The sequence below is a fragment of the Heteronotia binoei genome, chromosome 10, assembly GCF_032191835.1.
Source record: "Heteronotia binoei isolate CCM8104 ecotype False Entrance Well chromosome 10, APGP_CSIRO_Hbin_v1, whole genome shotgun sequence".
Classification (NCBI taxonomy): domain Eukaryota; kingdom Metazoa; phylum Chordata; class Lepidosauria; order Squamata; family Gekkonidae; genus Heteronotia; species Heteronotia binoei.
Genome location: NC_083232.1, coordinates 44,659,558 through 44,687,467, shown reverse-complemented (window position 1 = coordinate 44,687,467; position 27,910 = coordinate 44,659,558). Strand labels below are relative to the sequence as shown.

The 27,910-nt window shown below is 44.3% G+C and overlaps 1 protein-coding gene across 1 annotated transcript; it reads left to right on the top strand.

The window, feature by feature from the left end:
• The first annotated feature begins 13,387 nt into the window (after nt 1–13,387).
• Nucleotides 13,388–27,621, top strand: PDK4 (pyruvate dehydrogenase kinase 4). Its single transcript, XM_060248533.1, has 11 exons — nt 13,388–14,000; nt 18,185–18,326; nt 18,900–18,971; nt 19,462–19,646; nt 21,261–21,350; nt 21,691–21,768; nt 22,282–22,358; nt 22,770–22,868; nt 23,277–23,387; nt 24,690–24,803; nt 25,245–27,621. Exons 1-11 carry the CDS (start codon nt 13,862–13,864, stop codon nt 25,386–25,388), a joined length of 1,251 nt encoding a protein of 416 aa, XP_060104516.1. The 5' UTR covers nt 13,388–13,861; the 3' UTR covers nt 25,389–27,621.
• Nucleotides 27,622–27,910: the final 289 nt, after the last annotated feature.

Here is a 27,910-nt window from a genome sequence, read left to right as displayed (position 1 = left end):
GGCTGTGGAGGATTCTACAGCTGCAGCCAATCCATAAGCAGCAGCAGCACACGTGATGCGGTTTGTCCAAGAAAAGAAGGGGAGGGAACAGCTCGATGTTACGTTAGTACGTTAGTACGTCATTACGCAACCAGACTTGCGCTTAAAAAAAAAATGATTGACAGGGCATCGGACTCAAGCCGATGCCAGTGGGAAAACGATTTCAGCCGGGGCTTCAGGGAAGGCGACTCCGCAAAGAGTCACTAGTGGGAAAACGAGAAAAATGATCCGGACATAATTGCGCTGCGGAAAAAGGGGAGCAAACGCTAAGTGCGAAAACGGCCCAAGTGAACTGATATCTATCACCTGGAGACCCATTGGAATAGTGAGAAATGGCAGCCCCTAGCTGGAGGTTAGCAATCCTAGGTGAAAGCTGGAGCAAGCGGTTCCTGCAGAAGCAATCTTTGTCATAGGCTGATGCGTACCTATTTGAATTTGGATTTGGTAAAGGCATGAAAAAGTAAGTTAAGAACATTCAAAAATACACAATTTATAAAGAGGCATAAGGGGGCTTGAAAGATTGTATGGATTCACATTCCATGCAGAGACACTCAGCTTGCCTACAGTCATTTTTCCCTTCCATCCTTGTTCCTAATCAGCATATAACCACACTTGCCATTTTTTTAAAGAGTCTCTAGATCCTACCTAGATCACTTATCACTTACTGAAATTAGGAACATTGTCACAGCCTTGTGTGCTAACATCCCATCATCCATTCCATGACAGGAAAGGTAAAAGACATCACATGGTAAAAAGTTCTTCGTGATCAACCCACAAAGTATTCATAGCTCAAGAAGTCTCACATCTGCCAGATGGAGAGGCAGGGAATTGTTGTTGATTATATATAGAAATGACCTGCTTGCAGGAACCGGGTTCCTGGAATGAATAAATAGCTGAGTGCAGGAATGTCCTTTGGTTATTAACTAATAGGGTTACACAAGAAAGATGTGTGAAAAAGCAAGAACCAGAACAGGGGCTTTCCTCCATCTTCCAAAGGATGTTTGGTTGCATTCACATGCATCTTTTGGACCACAGAAACTCCAGCTGTTTCTAATATAAGAACATAAGAGAAGCCATGTTGGATCAGGCCAATGGCTCATCCAATCCAACACAGTGTCACACAGTGGCCAAACAAACCAGGTTAGAGTCCGTTTGGTATAGTGGTTAAGTGTGCAGACTCTTATCTGGGAGATCAGAGTTTGATTCTCCACTTTTCCACTTGCAGCTGCTGGAATGGCCTTGAGTCAGCCATAGCTTTCACAGTTGTACTTGAAAGGGCAGCTGCTGTAAAAGCTCTCTCAGCCCCACCTACCTCACAGGGTGTCTGTTGTGTGTGTGTGGGGGGGGAGGGTAAAGAAGATTGTGACCACTCTGAAATTCAAAGTATAGGGCAGGATATAAATCCAATATCTTCTTCTTCCTCTTCTTCAGGTGCCATCAGGAGGTCCATCAGTGGGACCAGGACACTAGAAGCCCTCCCACTGTGCCTCCCCAAGCACCATATCACTGCTATGAGCTAGAATTAGGGGTGCCAACCTTTAAGCAAGGCCTGGAGATCTTCCAGAATTACAACTGATCTCCAAGCTACTGAGATCAGTTTGCCTGCAGACAATGGCTGCTTTAGAGAGTGGATTCTATAGCATTATACCCCACTGAGGTCCATCCCATCTCCAAATCCTGTCTTTCCCAGGCTCCAATGCCAAATCTCCAGGAAATTTCCAGCCTGCAATTGGCAACCCCATCATTCATTCAGACCAGATGTTCCTTCAGCCCTTTGGTCATGTGAACACAAGTGGGGTTTAAGTGTACTAAAAACTAGTTAATCTGGATTCCATGAACCTTTCCCCCCCTCCCTTTGGGTCTTGTGATGACAGCATTTTTAAAACAAAGTATTTTAACAGTATTCCAAGCAGGAGAAGTAAACAAGTGTTTTACGAGTTGGAAAAATGCCACAGGCTGTCTCCTTGTTTGCAACAAGCAGAGTTACCAAAATGTTATTATTGACCACTTTTTTCCATCTAGCCTGCACAGGGATTAATGCAGCGGGAAGCAATCCAAGTACTGTACTCTCTGACTTCTGCAAAATATGAAAAGGATGTTGTGTAACGCCTTTGCAGCCAGATGTAACCTTTCCCCTACTAAACTTCAGATGCAGAGACACTGTGAAATATCTCCAGGATGCCACAAACCAAACTGAAAGTCTTTGTTCATAGATCAGTGAACTTTCCCCTATTAAATGCTACTTCGATAATATGTGTGCCAAATCAGCAGCAAGCTGACAAAGATTTTTCTAATTCATTCATTATTTCTACTGCAGTAGGGGCACTTGGATTAAATGCCTACATCTCTGGTTGTGATTGTAAAAGAGATATAAAGATATTGTTCTTTTCCAGAGTAAGGTTTGTTTTTCAAGGTCTGAAAAAACTTTGAATATGAAAATCCTGTTGGAATAGTTTGAGCAGGGCAAACTGGCTATAAAAAACACTAAGAACCCTAGCCAACAGGATTTTTCAAGGTGGACCCTCATAATGCTTTCTTCCTGAATTCTTTCCAAGTTTTAGTTGATCATTGCAAGGAATTTATGTGTAAACAAACAACTTCCCTCCTGCTACCATTATGTATAACCGTTTGCAGAACAGCAGTGGGCAGATTAAATAAAATTTAACCATGTTAATCCAAACACTGTCAATGGCACTATCTCATAAAAGAGGTTGATATTCATTTGTTGTTGTTTTTTAATTTTTTCCATAACAGCCATTGTTCAGTCTCTTGGTTTAGAGATGCATTCTGTTACAGGAACGGCTTTGCTGCCACAATGACAGATCTTCACAGCTGTCTTAAGAATCCAAAAGGGACAGAGTAAATTTAGAAAATGTTAGGAGAGAGTGGAAAAACAAGAGTAAAAGAAATAAGACTCAGCAAGATAAGCCTTGTTACTGATAAAGTGAAGACCTCAAGAGAAAATGCCATTAAGATAATCCTTGTTCATCTTCAAAATAAACATGCAGTTTGAACAAGAATGTTTACTTAGAAACTCTCACTATGTCCAGTGGAACTGAAGTCTCAAGCAAGCATGTTTAACATGGCAGTGTCTGCTTTACTCACTAAATCAATCAGGAATTCACGGGAAAACTCTTTGGTGAAATGATTAGTTTCTTATCCAGTGTTCTGCTGATTTATTGTGCAACCTTTTCTTTGATTTTGTTCTGATAGACTTCAGCGCTTGAGGTTTTTAAAAATGTACTATCAGCAGAATCTCTGGGGTGGGAAAGATATGCTGCTCAGAAATCTAGCTGACCATTACATTCTTAGTTGTTCATGGGACAATAAACAAAGATTTATGCATGTATCATGTAAGGTTAGGGTTGCCAATCCCCAGGTGGGGGCAGGGGATCCCCCGGTTTGGAGGCCCTCCCCCCGCTTTAGGGTCATCAGAAAGCGGGGGGAGGGGAGGGAAATGTCTGCTGGGAACTCCGTTATTCCCTATGGAGATTTATTCCCATAGAAAATCATGGAGAATTGATCTGCGGGTATCTGGGGCTCTGGGGGGGGGCTGTTTTTTGGGGTAGAGGCACCACATTTTCAGTATAGCATCTAGTGCCTCTCCCCAAAATACCCCCCAAGTTTCAAAATGATTGGACTAGGGGGTCCAATTCTATGAGCCCCAAAAGAAGGTGCCCCTATCTTTCATGATTTCCTATGGAAGGAATTGAAAAGGTGTGCCGTCCCTTTAAATGTGATGGCCAGAACTCTCTTTGGAGTTCAATTATGCTTGTCACAGCCTTGATCTTTGCTCCACCCCCAAAGTATCCTGGCTCCACCCCCAAAGTCCCCAGATATTTCTTGAATTGGACTTGGCAACCCTATGTAAGATATCTGAGCCCCTAATGTTATTCTCAGTTTTGTGCATTGGAACATAAGCATCCACTTGTCTTCAAGATCAAAACCAAATGGCCATGCAGTGAAGAAAGGAAATTAGGATGAAAATGAGGAGGCTGTGCAAGAAAAGAGTATAGTTTGTGTGTGTTTTTTCTCCTGCACATTAAATTTCACAGGTGTCCAGTTGTGTTCACAATTTTGTTCCCTTTCGCTGAATCTCTCATCCAAAGCAAAGATTACTTTTAATTTTTGTATGTTTATAATATAGAAATCAACAGGAGGGAAATGATAAAGCAGAGGATAACTCTTGAGATTTCATATTTTATGTGATCCCATTTGTTGAAAATATGCTGTTAAAGAGGAGACGACTGAAAGATATGATCACCATCTTCAAGTACTTGAAGGACTACCAGATGGTGGTGAGTTGTTTTCTGTTGCCCCAGAAAATCGAACTAGAACCAGCGGGCTGAAATTAAATCAGAAGAGTTTTCAACTAAACATTAGGAAGAACCTCCTGACAGTTCAAGCAGTTCCTCAGTGGAACAGGCTTCCTTGCAAGATGGTGGGTTCTCCTTCTTGGAGGTTTTAAAACAGAGGCTAGATGACTATCTAACAGCAATGCCAATTCTGTTGTGAACTTAGGCAGATCATAAGAGGCAGGGGGAGGTATTTGTGATTTTCCTGCATTGTGCAGGGGGTTGGACTAGATGACTTTCTCATTTGGTGGCCAAAGTATTTGAGCTTCAGCATCTGACCTTCCAGGGAACAGTCAGGGTTCATTTCCCTTAGGACTGAATGATTTGATCTTCTTGCAGTCCAAGGGACTCTCAAGATTCTTCTCCAGCACCACAGCTCAAAAGCATCTGTTCTTCTGCGCTCAGCCTTCCTTATGGTCCAACTCTCACAGCCATACATTACTGGGAATACCATCGCTTTGACTATATGGACTTTTGTTGGCAGGGTGCTGTCTCTACTTTTTATTATACTGTCTAGGTTGGCCATAGCTGTCCTCCTAAGGAGCAAACGTCTTTTAATTTCATGGCTACAGTCACCATCTGCAGTGATCCTGGATACAAGAAATGTGAAGTCTGTCACTATTTCCATGTTTTCTCCTTCTATTTGCCAAGGTGTGATGGGGCTGGATGCCATGATCTTAGTTTTTTTGATGTTGAGTTTCAAGCCTACTTTTGTGGTCTTCTCTTTCACCCTCAACAAGAGGTTCTTTAGGTCCTCCTCACTTTCTGCCATTAGAGTGGCGTCATCTGCATATCTGAGGTTGTTGTTTTTCCTGGCAATCTTAATTCCGGCCTGTGCTTCATCCAGGCCAGCATTCCACATTATGTACTCTGCATATAAATTAAATAAACAGGGTGACAATATATATCCTTGTCAAACTCTTTTCCCTAGTCTAAACCACTCAGTTGTTCCATGTCCTGTTCTGACAGTTGTTTCTTGACTCTTATATAGGTTTCTCAAGAGACATGTGAGGTGGGCTGGTACTCCCATCTCTTTAAGGATTTGCCACAGTTTGTTGCGATCCACACAATCAAAGGCTTTAGTGTAGTCAATGAAGCAGAAATAGACATTTTTCTGATACTCCTGTGCTTTCTCCATAATCCAGCAAATGTTGGCAATTTGATCTCTAGTTCCTCTACCTCTCCAAAACACAGCTTGAACATGGACTTATTACATGGCCTCAAGTAAAGCTGTTCACTGTTATCCCTATTATTTTTCTTTAAAATGGACATTGTAAATTTAGCATCATATGCGCTTACTTGGGCATAACATAAGAACTTAAGAGAAGCCATGTTGGATCAGGCCAATGGCCCATCCAGTCCAACACTCTGTGTCACACAGTGGCCAAAAAAATTATATAATATATATGTGTGTGTGTATATTAGGGTGACCATAATGTCTGAAGGCCAGCCAGGGACACATTGGGGGGGGGGAGGTAGGGGTGCGCGCGCGCGCGCCGCCGGAAACAGGAAGTGACGTCACTTCCGGTGACGGCATGCCACCACAGGAAACAGGAAGTGACATCACTTCCTGTGACATCATTTCCCCGCGTCACCTGCCGGAAATGGGAAGTGACATCACTTCCTGTGACATCATTTCCCCCAAATGACATCATTTCCCCCAAATGCCACTGCCGGAAACAGGAAGTGACTTCACAGCACTTCCTGTGACATCCCCAAAAATCCCCCAAATATCACCGCCGGAAACAATTTTGTTCTGAAATCCTGTATATACTTCATCAGTATATGGGATAAGGCACTTTCTCAACTGTGCTGCATAATGCAGCCTATTTATTTTGTCCTGTTTGCTCTGTTGGCTCTATCTGCGCCACCTTCATCACTTTCGGGGTGTGGATCCCCCAGTGGGGTGCTCTCCCGACTCCCTCTGCCGGCTGTTTCTGATAGCCCTGCGCCCCCTCTTTCATTTGATATGTGTCCCGTGCGGGTGCCACCCTCCCGCCGGGAGATGCCGCAAAATGAGCCCCCTTGAGGCTTATGGCGGCAGGGCTCGGGGGAAGCGAGCTAGACTGCTGTTCTTTTGCGGGGTTATAGAGTGTTTCGAGCCCGTCCCTGTGGCATCGGTCCCATCGTTGTGGGGCCCAGGGGGCCGGCGCAGCGGCACGCCGAAGCAGCCTGTCACTAATAACACAGGTCGAGATGCAGGACAGGAACCCGGAAGTGACCGACAGGCTGCTTCAGCGTGCCGCTGCGCCGGCCCCCTGGGCCCCACAACGATGGGACCGATGCCACAGGGACGGGCTCGAAACACTCTATAACCCCTCAAAAGAACAGCAGTCTAGCTCGCTTCCTCCGAGCCCTGCCGCCATAAGCCTCAAGGGGGCTCATTTTGCGGCATCTCCCGGCGGGAGGGTGGCACCCGCACGGGACACATATCAAATGAAAGAGGGGGCGCAGGGCTATCAGAAACAGCCGGCGGAGGGAGTCACGAGACCACCCCACTGGGGGATCCACACCCCGAAAGTGATGAAGGTGGCGCAGACAGAGCCAACAGAGCCAACAGGACAAAATAAATAGGCTGCATTATGCAGCACAGTTGAGAAAGTGCCTTATCCCATATACTGATGAAGTAAATACAGGATCTGAGAACAAAATTGCACCAGAAGACACAAACACAAAGCTCCCTTACACTGAATCAGTGCTTGGGTCCACCAAAGTCAGTATTATCTACTCCAGTCACAAACACAAAGCTCCCTTACACTGAATCAGTGCTTGGGTCCACCAAAGTCAGTATTGTCACATAAGAACATAAGAGAAGCCCTGTTGGATCAGGCCAGTGGCCCATCCAGTCCAACACTCTGCGTCACATAAGAACATAAGAGAAGCCCTGTTGCATCAGGCCAGTGGCCCCTCCAGTCCAACACTCTGTGTAACATAAGAATATAAGAGAAGCCCTGTTGCATCAGGCCAGTGGCCCCTCCAGTCCAACACTCTGTGCCACATAAAAATATAAGAGAAGCCCTGTTGCATCAGACCAATGGCCCCTCCAGTCCAACACTCTGTGCCACATAAAAATATAAGAGAAGCCCTGTTGCATCAGACCAATGGCTCATCCACTCCACCACTCTGGTCACATAAGAACATAAGAGAAGCCCTGTTAGATCAGTCCAGTGGCCCCTCCAGTCCAAAACTCTGTGTCACATAAGAACATAAGAGAAGCCCTGTTGGATCAGGCCAGTGGCCCCTCCAGTCCAACACTCTGTGTCACATAAAAATATAAGAGAAGCCCTGTTGCATCAGGCCAGTGGCCCCTCCAGTCCAACACTCTGTGTCACATAAGAACATAAGGAGGGAAGGGAAGGGAAGGGAAGGGGAGGGGAGGGGAGGGGAGGGGAGGGAGGGAGGGAGGAAGGAAGGAAGGAAGGAAGGAAGGAAGGAAGGAAGGAAGGAAGGAAGGAAGGAAGGAAGGAAGGAAGGAAGGAAGGAAGGGAGGGAGGGAGGGAGGGAGGGAGGGAGGGAAGGAAGGAAGGAAGGAAGGAGGGAAGGAAGGGAAGGGAAGGGAAGGAAGGAAGGAAGGGAGGGAGGGAGGGAGGGAGGGAGGGAGGGAGGAGGGAGGGAAGAAAGGAAGGCCGCCCCCCGCCCCCGCTTTCGGCCCCCTTACCTGATTCCAGGGCGGCATCCAGCGGCGGCGGCGGGGAGTCCTGCGGCGGCGGCCTCGCGGCGAGGGAGCTGCCGGCACTGGCCTCTGGAGGCCTCCAGGGACCAGCGCTGGGCCTCTCCGCTACCGGCGCTGGCCTCTGGAGGCCTCCAGGGACCAGCGCCGGCTGCTCCGCGGCTTCCCCGCGGCCTCCGCTGGTCCCTGGATGCCCTCCAGGGACCAGCGGAGGCCGCGGGGAGGCCTTCGCTGGCCGGCACTGGTCCCGGAAGGCCTTCCAGAGGCTCTGGAAGGCCTTCCGGGACCAGCACCGGGTGCCCCGCGGCCTCCCCGCGGCCTCCGCTGGTCCCTGGAGGCCCTCCAGAGACTCTGGAGGGCCTCCAGGGACCAGCGGAGGCCGCGGGGAAGCCTTCGCTGGCCGGCGCTGGTCCCGGAAGGCCTTCCAGAGGCTCTGGAAGGCCTTCCGGGACCAGCGCCGGGTGCCCCGCGGCCTCCCCGCGGCCTCCGCTGGTCCCTGGAGGCCCTCCAGAGTCTCTGGAGGGCCTCCAGGGACCAGCGGAGGCCGCGGGGAAGCCTTCGCTGGCCGGCGCTGGTCCCGGAAGGCCTTCCAGAGGCTCTGGAAGGCCTTCCGGGACCAGCGCCGGGTGCCCCGTGGCCTCCCCGCGGCCTCCGCTGGTCCCTGGAGGCCCTCCAGAGTCTCTGGAGGGCCTCCAGGGACCAGCGGAGGCCGCGGGGAAGCCTTCGCTGGCCGGCGCTGGTCCCGGAAGGCCTTCCAGAGGCTCTGGAAGGCCTTCCAGGACCAGCGCCGGGTGCCCCGCGGCCTCCCCGCGGCCTCCGCTGGTCCCTGGAGGCCCTCCAGAGACTCTGGAGGGCCTCCAGGGACCAGCGGAGGCCGCGGGGAAGCCTTCACTGGCCGGCGCTGGTCCCGCAGGCGCAGGGACGCTCCCTCCCTCACTCGCCGCCTTCCCCACCGGCGCCCGCGGCCCACCGGCTCCGGGGCTGCCTAAACCGGGACCTTTAATGGTCCCGGTATAGGCAGCCCGGGAGCCGGGATTGGGTGGCCAGAACCGGGAATGTCCCGGGAGACCGGGACGGTCTGGCCACCCTAGCTGTATATATACACACGCACACACACACACACACACACACATATATATATACACACTGCGGCTAATAGCCACTGTTGAACCCCTGCTCCATATTTTTATCTAACCCGCTCTTGAAGCTGTCTATACTTGTAGCCGCCACCACCTCCTGTGGCAGTGAATTCCACGTTAATCACCCTTTGGGTGAAGAAGTACTTCCTTTTAGTCATTTTAACCTGACTCCTCAGCAATTTCATCGAATGCCCACGAGTTCTTGTATTGTGAGAAAGGGAGATAAGTACTTCTTTCTCTACTTTCTCCATCCCATGCATTATCTTGTAAACCTCTATCTTGTCACCCCGCAGTGACGTTTCTCCAAGTTAAAAAGCCCCAAGCGTTTTAACCTTTCTTCATAGGGAAAGTCTTCCAAACCTTTAATCATTCTAGTTGCCCTTTTCTGGACTTTTTCCAATGTTATATGTGACGGAACCGGCCCGATTCTGCCTTCAGACCCGGTCCCGTCAACTCCCTATTGAGTCGCCAACTCCTCGAGGGAGCTATTTCTCCTCCAGCCACTTGGGCTCGCTGCCACCACCTGCTCAGTCTAGGGGTTCAGATTGAGAGGAACAGGATTCCCAATCCCCCTCTCCAGCTATGAGGCCAGGCCTCAAGGTCCTCTGCCACCCTGTACTTGGGTATCACAGAGACCACAGCACTTCTTCGGGGAACCCCTGGAGGATTGGCACCTTATCCAACTGCATGCCTTCCCCCTTCCCCAGGGCCCCCTTCATAAAGCAGCGTGGTCTAAGCAGTTGGGGATCTATGTGGTACAGAGTTTGACTGCCAGCATTCAAAACAGTAAAAATGTTTAATAAGAAGAGAAAAATAAAAACAAAAACAGTTACATGTAAAAGTTTAGCACAGCACCTGAGCAGCATCAAGAAGGACAAATAAAAGGTGGATTTAAACGCATCCTCTCGTCGCTGGTGTAAACTTGTCCTACCTTGTGAATTACTGCCTGGGGGCCACTCCGCCAGGCAGGAGCCCACAGACTGGCAACCTCTCTCCTTGAGCGCCAGCCGAGAACTGCCCTTTTCCCGCCTAACTCAAATAAAAAGAACAAAAGAACTTCCTGCCCCTCTAGGAGGCTTTCCCCCTAGAGTTGCTGGTTTAACTCCAGAAGGGAGGAGGGAATGAGGGGAAGGCTAAAAAACTTCCTGCCCCTCTAGGAGGCTTTCCCCCTAGAGTTGATGGTTTAACTCCGGAAGGGAGGGGGGGAGTGAAGGGAAGGCTAGGCCACACAGCCTGCCTAGTAGTTTCATGTTCCCCTACAATAGGATTGCCAAGTCCAATTCAAGAAATATCTGGGAACTTTGGGGGTGGAGCCAGGAGACTTTGGGGGTGGAGCCAGGAGACATTGGGGGTGGAGCCAAGATCAAGGCTGTGACAAGCATAATTGAACTCCAAAGGGAGTTCTGGCCATCACATTTAAAGGGACAGCACACCTATTCAATTCCTTCCTTCCATAGGAAATAATGAAGAATAGGGGCACCTTCTTTTGGGGCTCATAGAATTGGACCCCCTGGTCCAATCTTTATGAAACTTGGGGGGTATTTTGGGGAGAGGCACTAGATGCTATACTGAAATTTTAGTGCCTCTACCTCAAAAAACAGCCTCCCCCCCCACACACACATCTCCAGGAATTCCCTTCACCCAGCTGGCAACCCCCTCCCCCCAAGAGGGAATATTCTTCTCCGAGCCCTTCTCCCCCCCCCCCCCGCCCAACTGTAGAAATCTTCATCGTGTCCCGCAGGCCAGCCAGTGAGGGCATGCAGGCAGTTCCCTACCTCCCCGGCCCCCCGCCGCCCTTTACCAAGGCTCTCCAAACCGGCCGGTGCACCGCGCCTTCCCTCTTCAGCGCAACAAGAGCCTTCCAGCCGCAGGACCAGCCCGGCTGCGTGCCGCCTTCCCAGTTGGACTCCTCTCCGCTACCGGCGCCTTGGCTCTCTCCGGTCCCCGCCCCCCGGCCTGGCTGAGCAGCGAAGGCTGCAGGGAGGCCGCCCCTTGGTCCCCGCGCCCGCTACGCCTGACCAGCGCTCCTCCAGCCACCGAAGGCGAGGGCAAGGCAGGAGGCCGGGCCCCGGGAAGCGCTGTGGCTCGCCTCTAGCTGCAGCGGCGGGCAGCCAGCCGGGAGTGAGGCATGCCCGGCACCGCCGCTGCCTCTGGAGCCGCTGGCTGGGCTGCCCTCAAGGGTGGGAAGGGAAGGGGCGAGAAGCTGCTGGGTGGGAAGGGCCGCCATTCCCCCCCCCCGCTTTCCAGATTTTGGGCCAGCGGGGGGAGAAGGTCCTAAACCGGGGGTCCCCAGGCCAAACGGGGGATTTGGGATGCCTACCCTACAACCAAGCACCAACATTAACCAAGATGGCGTTTCACCACACGATAATATCCTTTTTGAGGTGCGGTGACCAGAATTGCACACAGTATTCCAAATGAGACCGCACCATCAATTTACACAGGGGCATTATGATACTGGCTGATTTGTTTTCAATTCCCTTCCTTATAATTCCCAGCATGGCATTGGCCTTTTTTTATTGCAATCGCACACTGTCTTGACATTTTCAGTGAGTTATCTACCACGACCCCAAGATCTCTCTCTTGGTCAGTCTCTGCCAGTTCACACCCCATCAACTTGTATTTGTAGCTGGGATTCTTGGCCCCAATGTGCATTACTTTGCACTTGGTCACATTGAACCTCATCTGCCATGTTGATGCCCACTCACCCAGCCTCAACAGTTCCCTTTGGAGTGCCTCACAATCCTCTCTGGTTCTCACCACCCTGAACAATTTAGAGTCATCTGCAAACTTGGCCACTTCACTGCTCACTCCCAACTCCAAATCATTTATGAACAAGTTAAAGAGCATGGGACCCAGTACTGAGCCCTGCGGTACCCCGTAACATAAAGGTACCCACACAAATAACATCAGGTGGCACACATGATCTACCTCAGAGCACTGTTATGTGAATAAATACAACAAAACCTGTAAAATGCTTTTCAAATCAAACCTGTAATTTGAATTGTCATTTCAACTGTTGCCTTATTACCCATGAAGCAAGGGTTAGCTCTTCAAATACTCAGATATGCAGCAGAAACTTTTAATTAATTGGCTAGATTAACAAAACTCTTTTGACTGAGTAAACGCATCTAATTTTTAAAAAAACTTTTTTTAAATAAATGACAAGAGCAAACAGGAACTACCATAATCAAAAAAGCATACATCAGGCAAATGCTTAAGCTGCCTGCTACGTATTTTTTTATTCATTTGCAAATTGATGCAGATTTAATCATTGTATTTACACAGGAATCAGTCAAGATCTCTTTTACTGACAGTCCTATTATTTTGGATAAAAATACCTCAAGAAACCTGAGTTCTCTAACTTGTTACCAAAGGCATCACATAAAATTAATCTCGTTTCGTTACTGTAAATTATTACATGTGTTTTGTTTTAGAGCATGTGTGCTTTTTGTCTAGCTCGAGGAACAACCGATTAACTATCTGCTAGCATTTAAAGTGTCAAAAAGAAACCGTTTCTTCTTAATCACTTGGCACAGCAGACTTTGGTGCCTCTTCTGTCTGGTTGGCACCAGCAGCACACAATCCAACCGGTTTCCCACTAACACATCCTGTACTCAAGACTAAACAAGGCAGCGCCAGGCCTCCCCTATTATGCCCAGAAAATCATCATTCGTCTTCTGGGGTAAAATATCACGATTCCGACAACTAGCCACGTTAAGAGCGGGAAATAACCAGAAAGCTAACGTGACTCCCAGACCCCGCAGTTCGATTTGTGTACGCAACGCAGTGTTTAAACTATATTTAGGATATTTGGTTTCCAAAGACATTTCAGTTTGTCTGGGAGCCGCTGTTGATCTCCCAGCATACCACACACGCCTCAGGCTACTCTCCCGAAAGGGCGGGCGTGACGCTCCCATTCCTCCCCCGCCCCTGCCGTCGTGTTCTTCCTATTCTTGGAAAAAGGAGCACAATCCCCTCCTCCCCCCTCACGAATCACATTTACTTGTTTATCCCCTTCGCGCTCCAGCGGCTTGTCCAAAGTCAACGAAGCCAGTGTGGATACAGTGTTCTGATTGGTTGCGCCTGGTAGAGTAGTTTAATCAAACAGCCAATGAGGAGCGGGAAACGTTCGTTCCCTGCTCGGTGGACCCGCGTCTATCACGTGACTGATTAGCGTAGCTGGGCGGGGAAAATGCTGTGCACGGGGCACTTGGATGGGGGGGGGGGGGCGTTGACAGTTTGTCCTGCGTCCTAAAACGTGTAAACAAGGGCGCTGAAGGGGACCGTTGGAAGGCTGGGAACACACCCACTTCCTGGGCCTCCAGCATGCCCCCTCCTTCCTCTGAGGTACCCACCCACCCACCCCCCCTTAACCAGGATACCACCGAGACCCTGAGGAGGGAGGGAAGCACAAAGTTCCAGGGAAGTTTCCTCAGTAACTCACCGACAGTTAGGCCAAGGGGGCGTGGTTCAGTTCGCGACCCCGCCCCGGAGGGAGGTCTGGAGTTGGTAAATAGGGGCCACACGTGCAGGGCCCGGGTCAGAGGTGCGAATCGGCTGGAAGACGTTAGGTGACAGTTGCGCGCGATCCTAGCTTTGTTCCGTTGGGGGGGAGCGCCTAATTTTTCTCAATCCTCACAAACAGCAGCGCAGTCATGAAGGCCGCACGGATCGCTTTGCGGAGCGCGGCTCCTTTGGCTGCCACGACCACAGGCGGTCGAGCGACTCGTGAGGTGGAGTATTTTGCTCGGTACTCTCCGTCGCCGCTTTCCATTAAGCAGTTCCTCGATTTTGGTGAGAGCAAAGAGCGAGATCTATTTTTAATCTCTAATTAGCGTTATTTTCTATTTGTTTTTAAATTATGCCAGCCGCTCGCTTTTTCCTGTGCTCCTGGAGTAGTTTATGCCTGGTCTGGGCATGTGGCAGGACTGAGGTGGTAAAAATGCACCGATTCAAATTGTAGATGGGGAGAACCAAATTATAATGCTACAAGCACACAGTTATTTCCATGTAAGTTAAAAAAAATTGCAAATCATAATGTGCTATTCTAGCCCGTTCTCTAAGATTTGGATTTGCACGGAATAATTTATGTAGGGAAACTTTTAGCAATGCTGTCGTTTTCCTTATAGCGTGAAATGGTGCAGTTGGTTCCACCACCTCGTTGCACTTGCTAGATGTGCAGATCAGACTTCTTTTCCCAACTGTTAAAATTTCTTGCAAGTGATGCCATAGAAGATCCCAGTAGAATTTGTGTTGAGGGATGGGGCTATTCTAAGAAGGCTGGAAGTGACCTCGAACTGGGCTCCGGGTGGTTTGGAGACGGGGTGGGGTGTTTTTGTGGGTGTGGGGTGCTTTTTCCAAACTTATGGAGTGCTCGAGCTGTAGGAAGGGAAGACGTTAAAAGGAATACTTTGATACAGTTTGAGAATCCAGCTTTGTTCTGTTGCATCAGATCAACAGGGCTGCCTACCTGGATCTACTTTGATAGGGTTGAAATAAATGGAAGTCTTGTAGCGCCTATCAAGGTTTCTTCCAGTATAAATTTTAGTGGTTGGGACAGTGATAATTAGGAATTCATAGGATAGTTTTGAAGGAAAGGATAGAGACGCAGTTCCTTGATTAAATATTTCTGCAGCTTTTCATGTGAAAAATTGTTCCCATTTCCACATACCAGACAGAGATGACTAAAAGAAAGTCACAGCATTCTGGAAGAACTATCTCTTGGTGAAATCATTGTCCAGTCATGAGGGGAAGGGAATCTGTCCAGTTCCTTTTTTGTTTTGGCCTTTGCAATGGAATCTCAGCTACTGGACCCAGGCACCGTGAGAGAGAGTAGCTGAGTACTTGCTCTTTTTGCTCTGACCCATTTGTCAATCACACATCCATCCCTGATGTGCCTTGGTACTGTAATTAAAAAGTTTTCTAGACTTCCCATGTCTCATCTCCTTTTAGCAGATGGAGAAGCTGCAAGTAAAATAAATGGTCAGGTGTTTTATAGTGCACGCTATGTCTCTTTATCTAGAGGTGTGATTCACAAGGATTAAAAAGCAAAAAAGTTCACACCAGTTGCATAAACACATGCCATTTTAAATTAGGCCTTTTGATTCTCTTCCCTGTCCCCCATGTTTTCAACCTCAGAACGTTTATTGCAATTTTCAGGATAGCGGCATTAATTTGTTGTCTTTTTGCAAAAGTTTTCATAGTGTTTGAATTTGCTCCATGCATGGAAATAAGAAGTTAATGGCAACTGCAACACATTGAGCATAGAAAATTTTTCATAACTGGAGCTGTTCCAGTCTGGCTTTGTTATGCAACAATGTTTTTTTTTTCCCAAAAAAAAATGTAGAAAACTTAGAGAAGACCATTCTAGTTCACGGATATTTCTCATTTGATTTGCAGTTGAACAGTAAGTAAGGAAGAATGTAATTCTAGATTCTTTTCATATCACTTTTCCCCCAGCGCAGTGTAGCTGTTGTTAAATTATTATGCAGTAAAATGTGAAGCATTTGGAGACAAAGATGTCTGGACTTCCTCCCTATCTTTGTTAGTTTTTAAAATGCTTTCTAAAGAAGCAGTGTAACTTTAAAAAGAAATTCTTCAGTGACAGGATCTTTCTAGGAATCTTCAGAATTACTCTCATCCCATTGGCTGTGGTTGCTTGCCATATTCTCAAATTACAGTTGGTAGGAAAAGCTCTAGAGTATTTCAAACTGCAGAGGTTTATAAAAGCTCTAAAATATTTCAAACTGTAAAGGTCTTATGTTTATCTTGTTATGGTAACTTGCCAATTAAATTTCAGCACTACTCATTTTGTGTCAGTTCATTTTTACAATTGTTAATATTTATTATTGTTAGCACTATATTGTAATCATACTATCTTGCATATTGTAATTATAGAGTGAATCTTTGTATTGTAGTCTTTAGCCTTTGAGGCATCAGTGTTTATCATTTATGTTAGTAAAGGTCTATTGCTAATTAAGTACAAGTTTTCAGTTGGTATAAATGTTTTTCTTTGTCATAAGATTTGCAGACATCCAGCAGCTAATTACATACACATCAGCGTCTAACATATGATCAATTTGCTGCTAATAGAATAACTTGGAGGTACTCCAGCAAAACCTGAAAATGCAGCAGCTTTATGTTATTTTTAGTTGCCAATATATGCTGCTGTTAGTGGCAGCAAATTTGTGTGATGTGAGCCGGTTTTTGTTTCGTCAGCTGGTTTTTGTTTATAAGTATCTGTTTTCTGAACAAGCCTGTTGTTTTAACTTGTAAACAAGCCAGAACTATTTTAAGTTACATATTCTTCATGCTGATTATAAAACTTAATTTTATTTATTTATTTATATTGGGATTTATACCCCGCCCTTCGCACCGAAGTGTCTCAGGGCGGCTTACAACATGATAATTCAAATACTACAATTTAAAACACTTACAAGTAAAATTAAAACCATAAATTAATAAAAGCAAGATAGATAAAAACCGGCGGTCTACAGATGCATTTTGTTCCATCCAAAAGATTTCCTTGTCAGTCAGTATTATAGGCCTGCCGGAAGAGGGCTGTCTTACAGGCCCTGCGGAACTGCCCTAGGTCCCGCAGGGCCCGCACCTCCTCCGGCAGCTGGTTCCACCAATAAGGTGCCGTTACTGAGAAGGCCCGATCCCTGGTGGATTTTAGACGGGCCTCCTTTGGCCCGGGGACTACCAACAGGTTTTGTGAACCCGAGCGTAGTACTCTCTGGGGAACGTGTGGGGAAAGACGGTCCCTAAGGTAGACAGGTCCTAGGCCATATAGGGCTTTAAAGGTAATAACCAACACCTTGTACCGGACTCGGAATATTACTGGCAGCCAGTGCAGATCCCGGAGCCCCGGCCGAATGTGCTCCCGTCTTGGGAGCCCTAATAACAGCCGGGCAGCAGCGTTCTGCACCAACTGCAGTTTCCGGGTCCGGCACAAGGGTAGCCCCATGTAGAGGGCTACCCACACACAATTTATGAAATAGACCACACCACACACAATTTATGAAAATCTAAAAGCGATTGGAGTTCAATTTTTAACATCTTAAAAGGAAGAAAATAAGTACTGCAGTTTGAACCATCTGCTGAGACAAATCTTAGAGGGGGCATAAAGTCCAGTTTTCTTGAGTGAGTTTTCCAAATCACTGCTGAAACTACCATTTTTTTTGCAGGGGGGTTAGTGCTAGTACAGTGAGAACTTGCACTAGAGCTCTTTTCTATAAAACTTTATTTGTAATGTAGTGATATGCAGCATGTCAAGTGCAAGTTTTAAAAAGCTTGGTAGACTTAGAATAATAGAATCACAGACTTGTAAGGGGCCATACAGGCCATCTAGTCCAACCCCCTGCTCAATGCATGATCAATCTAGAGAGCATCCCTGACAAGTGTTTGTCCAGCCACTGCTTAAAGACTGCCAGTGAGGGGAGCTCGCCACCTCCCTTGGTAGTTGATTCCACCGTTGAACAACTCCTACTGTAAACGTGTTTTTCCTAATATCCAGACAGTACTTTGCCATCCTTAATTTAAACCCATTACTGCAAATACTCCAGTACTTACTGTACTGTAAAGTACTGCAGTACATTACTGTAAAGTACTGCAAGGCCAATGCCATGCTGGGAATTATTAGGAAGGGAATTGAAAACAAATCAGCCAGTATCAAAATGTCAGTGTATAAATCGATGGTGCAGTCTCATTTGGAATACTTTGTGCAATTCTGGTCACCGCACCTCAAAAAGGATATTATAGCACTGTGTGATACAGAGTGTTGGACTGGATGGGCCATTGGCCTGATCCAACATGGCTTCTCTTATGTTCTTAAGTCCCATCCTATGCTGCCAACAAGAACAGCTCCCTTCTCTCCTCTAAGTAACAGGATATAATGGTGGTATATCAAGTTTTATTAAGTCTAATTAATGTACTTCTTTTGGAAACATCTTAAAGGGGACTACTTTGTTTCATAGGGTCAACTAATGCATGTGAAAGAACCTCTTTTTCCTTTTTGCGGCATGAACTTCCTGTGCGGCTGGCAAATATTCTGAAAGAAATTGACCTCCTCCCTAATCCATTGATGAGCACTCCTTCAGTGCAGCTAGTAAGAAGCTGGTAAGTTACAATTCTTCTGCAACACATTCTGTTTTTTAAAAACTGCAGAGCATCCATTGTATTTTAAACTTCAAGGAAAGCAAACTTTATCATAGAATGGGAGCATGACCTTGAACAGTAACACACATTGATCAGATTGTGTGAAGAGATTGTAGTAGATGACGCCATTAAGTGCATTGAGATAAAGAAACTCAAATTACAGTCCTCTCTGTGCACAGATTGAGATGCATTGTTCCATCCCTTTGACGTGTGTAATGCTATCACCCAAATGATACTACACACATCCTAAACACAACTTTCTCAGAAAAGCAGTTACAAAAGTAAATCTAGCCTGCAATTCAGTCTTGCCACTTAAAATCCCTGGTGTATCAGTGCATACAACTTCAATGGTTGCATCTAGGAATTTGAAATATTTTCCTAACATAACATGCACCAGTAGTCTGTTTGGTCAGTTATTTATTGCTTGAGCTTGTGCTAATTTAAAATGTAGAGCCTTATTCAGGAACCTTTTCTGTGCAAGAAGCTTCTCTTGCCCTATACTGATAACTTGCTTTGTATTTGTGCCCTTGATAGGTATGCCCAAAGTCTGATGGAACTAGTTGAGTTCCGTGAGAAAAAACCAGATGACCACAAAGTTCTATCTAAGTAAGTTAATCTGTCATGTATACGCTTAGTATCTTGCTCTGTTCAAACAATAAGCCATTTGTTAAGTCACTCTAAAAACGTCAACTTTTTATTCATTTCTGGACACAGATACTGTTTTATGTAGTAATGAGATGAGATAGCTTGCAGTAACATAACTAATGACACCTGATGTGGAGAAATGTGACACATTGGAATAAAACAAGTTGACAATAAATTACAAACTGTCAACACAACATTAGGATGCTTCATTTGCCTTGACAGAATGAATATTAAGGAGAAGTAAGGATTTTTTGCCCCTCAGTTTTACAGTAATTCTGTTGAAGCTCCTTGTAGAAGTAGGAATTCTGCTTTGGTAATTAGGACTGATGTGAGTGTGTATTCTTTTTGCTTCTTTTTAAAGTTAATTTGTTATAATTGTAAGTTAATCTTGATATTTTTGCTTTTCTGGCTTATTTATGTAGGCACATCTGAAGTTATTCTGTTCTTTCAGTTTTATAGATGCTATTGTCAGAGTCCGAAACCGACACCATGATGTTGTACCTACAATGGCACAAGGTGTTCTAGAATACAGAGACTCTTCTAAAATGGACCCATTCACCAATCAAAACATCCAGTACTTCTTGGATCGGTTTTACATGAACCGTATATCTATCAGGATGTTAATAAACCAGCACAGTAAGTTGAGATTTTGAATGGATGGATGGTATTAATAAAATAATGTCGTATCACTTCCTGACATCTTCAGTTTAAAGGATTAGATCATAGGTGATATGAAAGACCTTTTCCTAAGATTCTGGAGAGCTACTGCCAGTTTGAGTAGATAGTATTAAGCATGATGGACCAAAAATCTGATTCAGCATAATGCAGCTTTGGTATGCTGTAGTAGATACTATAAGGAGCCTTGAGTTAAAAGTCCAACTGTGGCTTTGTACAACACATTGTATTAGTGCAACCTATCTCACAGGGTTGTTCTGAAAAGTAAAATCAGATGTATGCCCAACTTCAATGTTTTGGGAGAAGGAACAGATACAAATGAGATTTTAAAATTTATTTTTATACTGCCTTTCCCCAAAGGGCATAGGGAAGTGTACAACATTGTTTCAAAAACAGTTTTACAGGTATATGTAAAATTAGTCTAAAACCCACTTAAATTAAATTGTAAGAACATTCAGATGGTGTAGAAAGTATTAATTTATTTTATAGGGGGGCAGTTTAGGGCCAGATATGATGGTAAACCATTGCTATCCTCAGCCATAAGCCTCATGGAACATCTCTGTTTTGCAAGCCCTGTGGAATTATCTTGAGTCCTGTAGGGCAGGATATCACCAGGTAGAGAGTTCCACCAGGCAGGATAGTCAAGGATAGCCAGCTATGCTTTGGGCCAGGAACCACCAGTAGATTCTGATTTTCTGAGTGCAAGGCTCTCTGGGGGATATACCAGGAGAGGCTGTCCTGCAGGTATGCTGTTCCCAGACCATGTAAAGCTTTATAGGTAAAAACCAGAACTTTGAAGTAGATCCCGTACTCAAGTTGGAGCCACTGCAGGTGGCGAAGCTCCAACTGGGTATGTACTGTGGTTGAGGTACCCGTAAGCACATGTGCCACTGCATTTTGAACAAGTTGTAATTTCTGGGTCAGCTTCAAGTATAGCCCCACATAGAGTAAGTTGCAGTAATCCAGTGACTGGTGCATGGATTTGGATGGGAAAGGTAGGGGACTAGTTGTCTGACCTGGTGCATAGTTGGAAAAATGCCAGTCTGGCAACCTTTGTGATCTGGAACTCCAGAGACAGAGAGACATCCAGAATCACACCCAGACTCTTGACACTTGGTGCCAATGTTAAAGGCACACCGTCATGAACTGGGAGCTGGTACCGCAACCTCGGACCAACCCTCTCCTCAAGACATCCACCTTTAAAGGATTCAGTCTCAGCAGGATTCAATCACAGCATCCAGCCCATCAGCCAGATTTGATAGGACTTTATCTGACTGGCCACCCATCATCAGATATAGGTGGATGTCATCAGCATACTGGTGACAACCCAGCCTGAAACTGTGCACCAGTTGGGCAAGGGGGCACATATATATATATTAAATAGCATAGGAGAGAGGATTGCCCCTTGGAGGGAACCCCACACACCAAAGGGTGCCAAGGTGATACCCTCTCTCCTAGTGCCACCCTCTGTCCCCAAATGTGGAGGACAGGATGTTGAAGCTGAAAGTTATGCATTGGATAGGTCTGGTGAATTATGTTGAATAGTTTGAAATATCTGTATTTCTTTTTCCACAGCACTTATTTTTGATAACAGTAACAGTCAGGGCAACCCAAAGCATATTGGATGCATTGACCCTTGCTGTGACGTTGTGGATCTAGTGTATGGTATGTATTAAATTGTGATCATACCTTCCTTTTTAAATTTCATGTAGGTTAATCTGCAGGCAATTTGAACATTTCTTAGTCACTAAAGGTAATATGATTGTAGCACTGCTGTATGTCTTCCTAGTCTTGCACAAAATAGTAGTTCTGATGCAGTTACTAAAATGAACTGCACTTTTGAGCCAGTGTTTGTCAGAAAGTTTAAGAGCTGAAATTCAGGAGTAAGATTTTTCTATCCTCACATTGAAATATGTGAGGCTTGGAAGTAATCTAATGTCTAGATAATATGAAATTCTAAATGAGACTTTATTTAAAATGTTTTTCCTTTTAAATTGAATTTCAGATGCTTTCCAGAGTGCCCAAATGCTTTGTGACCAGTATTATTTTGCTTCTCCAGACCTCAAGCTTACTCAAGTGAATGGTGAGATTTTCTTCCTCTCCTTTTTCATCCAAACTAGCCATGCAAATCTTGCTGCTAAGGCCCTTTTACTCTCTTTATTGCTATAGTCCTTGTTCTCACTATGGAACATTTCTGTTTTGCAAGCAAACTTGTAACTTTTTTGCCCTAAAGATCAATCAATCACCTTTTATTTATATCCCGCCCTCCCCACCGAAGCGGGCAAGATAATGCTAAGCTACTATACTAGTATCCTTTCACCTATGCAGCCTAATGTGATACATTAGGAAAAAAAGATTATATTTACATGGGATTATAAAATAGCTGACTTCTTAACCAACTGTTTTTATATAAAAAGCATTTAGCGCAGACAAACTGCAGTGAATTTGATCTCTTTGATGAGAAGAGTGCTATGCTGTGTGGACTGCATCATCTTGTGACTTACAGTTGTGGCTCTCCAGAAACTGCTATAGATGCATTTGCACTTGGATAATAAAACTAGAGGGCTGATTGTTTGCCTGTTTTTTTTTTCTGCAGGGAAAGCGGCTGGGCAGCCTATTCAAATAGTATATGTTCCTTCCCATCTCTTCCACATGCTGTTTGAACTCTTCAAGGTTTGTATTTGCGGTTGTAAAGAATTCATCTTCAGTACTCTTGTTTTAAGCATGTGCTTATTTGGAAGTCAATTGAAGGGAGTTCTAGTAACTTAATGTAAAATATATTCCTGATAATGGCAAAATAGGATTTAGAGGAAACAAAAAGGGAAGTTCACAGGCAGTAACTACCCCTCAACCTGCATTCTGTGCAGTAGAACTTTTCTCCGTCAAATAGGATGATAGCACAGTGAAATGTTAGTATATGGCAATTAAGTATAGAATGGATTGTCCCTGAAATGCTGAATTGCTAAGAGCATCAGTTTAATGATACTTGGGTGTCCCATCCATCTTTTAAATCCAAACCACAACATTTAAACTTCTGAATTGCATAAGTTGCATGAAGTCTTCCAATTCTTTGTTTTCTCATAGAATGCAATGAGGGCAACAGTTGAACATCAAGAAAACAAACCTTCTCTTGATCCAATTGAGGTGACCATTGTCCTTGGAAAGGAAGACTTGTCAATTAAGGTAACTGACTTTTGTTACCAGTGCTGTAGCAGGCTGCGAATATGATTTACCAGATTTAACTGTTTCACTATTACTTTAAGGAGTTTTTAGCACCTTATATTCCTGTGTATTGTGCCCACAACAGAATAGAATGGCTACTCCTCTAAAACTGTCACTATTAGTGTCCTTGACTTAAACTGGATTGTTGGGATAACAGTGTTATGGATTCCAGCCAATTATGAATAAAAGAAGAATTTCTTTTGAAATGACATCTGTTTACAACTACATATTCTTTATAAAAGAGGTCTTCAGTCAGTGAATTTTATACAGTAAGAGCTTTTGGCAATAAATACATTTGTTAGTGGTGCTTCTGATACTTCAGATTTATATTGCTAGTTGTTGTTAATGGCTGATTTTGTTCTTACATAGATCTCTGATAGAGGTGGTGGTGTTCCAGTGAGAAAAATAGAAAGCCTCTTCAGCTACACATATTCTACAGCTCCAAAGCCTGTGATGGATAGCAACAATTCCACTCCTTTGGTAAGATACAAACTTCTCCTTGATGTTTGTCCTGTGTAAAGCCTAAGGGTACCCACTGTATCCAATATTTTTCTCCTCTACCCATTGAAATAAAAGATGCTTCCAGATATAAAGAGGTTTGTGATACCAGCTATCCTGGCAGGCTTAATAACCTTAAATATTTTCAGTGATTCTGCCTGTCCCTACACATTGGATAGTCCAAGTTTAATTCCCTTCAAGCAGAGTAAGCTTGTATTTGGGCTGCATCTCTTCAAGCCTCTGGATGTATTTCATATAACTCCTTCATACCAACAATAAAATTCCAACTCTCCATACGCAATGAGAGTCTAGCCTAGAACCAGTTCTCCTTGCCATCTCGATTTGTATGTGAAGGAAGTAATTATAGAAGAATGCTCAGTCATTAGCCATTGCCTTTAGTCTAAAAGCGACCCCGTGGTGCAGAGTTGTAAAGCAGCAGTACTGTGATCTGAACTCTCTGCTCATGACCTGAGTTCGATTCCGGCGGAAGCTGGATTCAAGTAGCCGACCCAAGGTTGACTCAGCCTTCCATCCTTCTGAGGGCGGTAAAATGAGTAACCAGCTTGTTGGGGGAAAGTGTAAAAGATTGGGGAAGGCAATGGCAAACCACCCCATAAAAAAGTCTGCTGTGAAAACGTGAAAGCAACGTCACCCCAGAGTCGGAAACGGCTGGTGCTTGCACAGGGGACCTTTCCTTTCCTTAGTCTAAAAGGCCCAGACACATTTCTCACTTTGAGAACTAGACCAGCAAAGAACAGACAAAAGTGTCACCAGATCCTTGTGCTTTTTCCGCACTTACTGCTGAGTACTGGTAATGAAGAGAGATAGATATGTAAGGAGCAGCCTAAAACTCAGTCTATAAAGTATTCTAGATCATTCTAGAATAGTATTATTGCTTATAGCAGGTGAACAAAAGAGAAAGGCCACTGTAATAAAACAATGTTGAAATTATGAATAGGTTATCCTTTCTACTATTGTAATCTTTGCCCTTTGGACTCTAGCAGTAGAAAACAGCAAGAATCCAGTAGCACTGTAAAGACTTAGCAAAATTTGTGGCAGGCTATGAGGTTTTGTGAGTCACTGCTCACTTCAGATACAGCTAGAATATGAGAGTGACTCACGGAAGCTCATGCTCTAGCGCAAATTTTGTTAGTCTTTACTGAACTCTTGCTCTTTTCTGATACAGACAAACACAGCTACCCATCTTGATCTAACTCTTTGGACTTTATCCAGAATGAAGCAAACTATTGTTCCAGTTAATAACAGAACTCATTTTCTTTCTAGGCTGGCTTTGGCTATGGCCTACCAATTTCTCGGCTGTATGCAAAATATTTTCAAGGTGATCTCCATCTATGTTCCATCTCTGGTTATGGAACAGATGCTCTGATCTACTTAAAGGTAAATTGTTTCATGTTCTGCTTTACCCCAATATATTTTTGTCTGCTCATTTTAATTCAGCTTGGTTTAACAGCAACATTAGCACTGTGTTTTTGAATATTAATAATCATAAATTATTATCCAATGCCATGTGAGAAAACAAATTCCCCTTTCACAAATGCGGTTGCTTTCGAGTAAAAAATGGTTAAGCCTATTTTCCATGGCTCACCTGATACATTGTTGTAGAAAACAAATCCCATTCCAGTATGATCAGCTATTATACTACCATTAAGATGATTAGAAGTGTTGAATGTTGATGAATTGTGCTATGACAAGGCTGACTTGCTTTTTAAAATCTTTGCAGTCAAGGTAATTGCTAATAACTGGACACAACTGAAAGTTGTTCAATCATTCTTGCATTACACAGTATCTTAACAGCATTAATTTCCTGTTCCTTTCTAGGCCCTTTCCACAGAGTCTGTAGAGAAACTTCCTGTCTTCAACAAGTCTGCTTGTAAACATTATCAAATTGCTACAGAAGCAGATGACTGGTGTGTTCCAAGTAAAGAGCCAAAAAACTTGTCAAGACAGAGTGCAGCAGCATGAGGTCAGCATGTGGCTCAGACATGCTGCAAAAAGAAACACAAAATATGAAAGGGGATCAAGCTAATGTTGCAGCAGGACAAATCAAACCAAACTTTGGACCACTCCCGGCCTACCCCAGGACTTCGGCCCGAGGCAAGAGATTACTGTGCGGAGCAGGAGATATCAACATTTGTTCTGTAGGCAGTGCATGTACTACATAGATAATGATGACTGACGTGCCAGGAGAAGTGAAAGGCATAGGAAGCTGTGTGCATAGTGCCATGACATTTCGGCAATTAACATAGGAAAGCAAATATAAATTAACACTCCGAAGTATAACTGTCTTTTGAGTTAGGCCTTGATATGTTCAAAAACTGTGTATAATAGTTGGACTCCAGCACACAGTATTAACTTTTCCCTTGGTCTTTGTAACTACTACCAAATATTACTACCAAATGGTGATTGTGGGGAGGGATGCACACACATACTTCAGTGTATTTACTTGACATGCTCTCAGCTGTTGGGAGTTGAAGGGCTGTGACAACATGCTATGTTGGTTTCCCTTCAGCAGTTTTGCTTGAGAAAAAAATGGAGACAATAATACAGTGCTGGTTTTTCTTGTATAAGCAGCTTGGTAGACATTACTTGAATATTTAACTCCCAGAATAACTCTTCTTGTGCATAGCATCTTTTTATTATTTTTCGAAGTGATGAGATTTGTCATAGAAAATGCTTGTAAAATAACATCAAGGAAGACTGTGAAATTTAATGTAAGGGGCGCAGCAAGAAGCTTAAAACAAAATCCAAAATGAACTTAAATTTAAGTTGACCTTAAAATTGCTTTCCAGAAGGAAACCTATGAAGTAAATAAAAAGAGAAATGCAAGACTGTATGTAAGGAGGCAGGTTACGTCTCATTATGGTACTATGTCAAATGTGCATGCAACTATCTAATTGTGAAGTCTTTACTTCAGTAGATATGGGACATTTTTATATGTTAATTAGGAGCTGGCAGTTTTGAATGCAAAACAATCCAATTTACAAAAAGGTGACTTCAGACTAATTTATAAGTGTATCATAGAGCTGTGATAATAAATAGGTCTTTGAGGATATTGTACCTGAATTAGAAAGAAAATTTATAAATGAGGACTCATTCTGTGTACCACGCTGCAGAATCAAAATGGCACAGTACTTCCTCTGTGAAAAGTGATTATTGAGAGAATATTCCATTCCAAATAATTAGCACCTCTATAAAGAGGGAATTTGGTAAGGGCCCAGCTGGTGACAATTTAGGTCAGCCTTTCTTTTTGCAAAAGGCAGTAATATGCTAAAGAGTTAATCCTAGCTTACTTTGAAAAGATTGTTAACTTGTCTATGAAGATTAGTGTTCATGCTCAGTTATAGCAACTTTATTGCTGATGTTCATGCTTTCTGTGAACATGAAGTTCAGTCAGATAGGTAATCCCAGCCATGTGAGGCTATTGTGTGTTGTTTGTACAGTATATCAACAAAAAGCTTAGCGTTAACATTGCTGGAGTATTGTATGTTTTATTCCCATTATAAACTTAATTCAGATACGGGCACCATCCTAAGATTTTTGTTTCATAAAGTGGCTATTTTGTGCAAATGACTTTATAGTTGGTGTGCTGATTGCAATTACGTTCTTGAGTTGCCACCTATGCAACAGCGTTATTATTGCACTGTGTGAACTATTAAAATATTTGTCATTCAAATCATCTTTGTAGAATCAGACTTTTCCCATCCATTGTTACCAGAATGTGTTTCTGTAACTGATAGATAGCATGCAGTTTTACTTTTATAGCACATAAAATCTGTAAAAATTTTGATAATGTTAAAATAGCCTAGCCCATGCTGTCACTCTATGCACTGTTTCTGTGAAACAATCAAAGGTGCCATTGTCTTCATATATCTTTGTCACAAACAGTTAACATTTACTTGTAAAAGGGAGATTATTCCTTTAGGAAGCATACTTGCTGAATTATAGGGCTGGGACTGAAACACTGCATATTATGCACATCTTCTGAGCAAAATGTGCTTTTGGTCTGCTTTTGCACTCTTCACACATTGTCAGAGAAAACCCCGCGTCCCCCCTCTATGATTCTATGAAAGTACAGAATGTAACAAAACCACAGATGAACTTAGAAAGGTGCCTTGTTTCTGCTACCATGTGCCTTTTAAGTTCAGATATACTTGAAATGTACTGTAAGGTTTTTAAATTAAACTCTTTTAAATAATGCTGTTTGATTCATTTTATAATTTTTATATCCTCTTAAATGTGGATCTCTTTGTTTTTACATATCTGAATATTTTATCTCCAGTGTTCCGTCTTTGAGCATACCATTGTTACTAGCTTCCAATTATGACATTATGTTGTTGTGCTGTATTCTTTTGAAACCACCACTGTAACGTTTACTTAATATTAAATGGTATCTTGCAGAACAAAAAGGTAATACAGCCAGGCCCTTGAACTAAAACATTGCCCTTTGCTGTGGTTTGGTTTTGGAGATGTGTGTCTGAATGTCA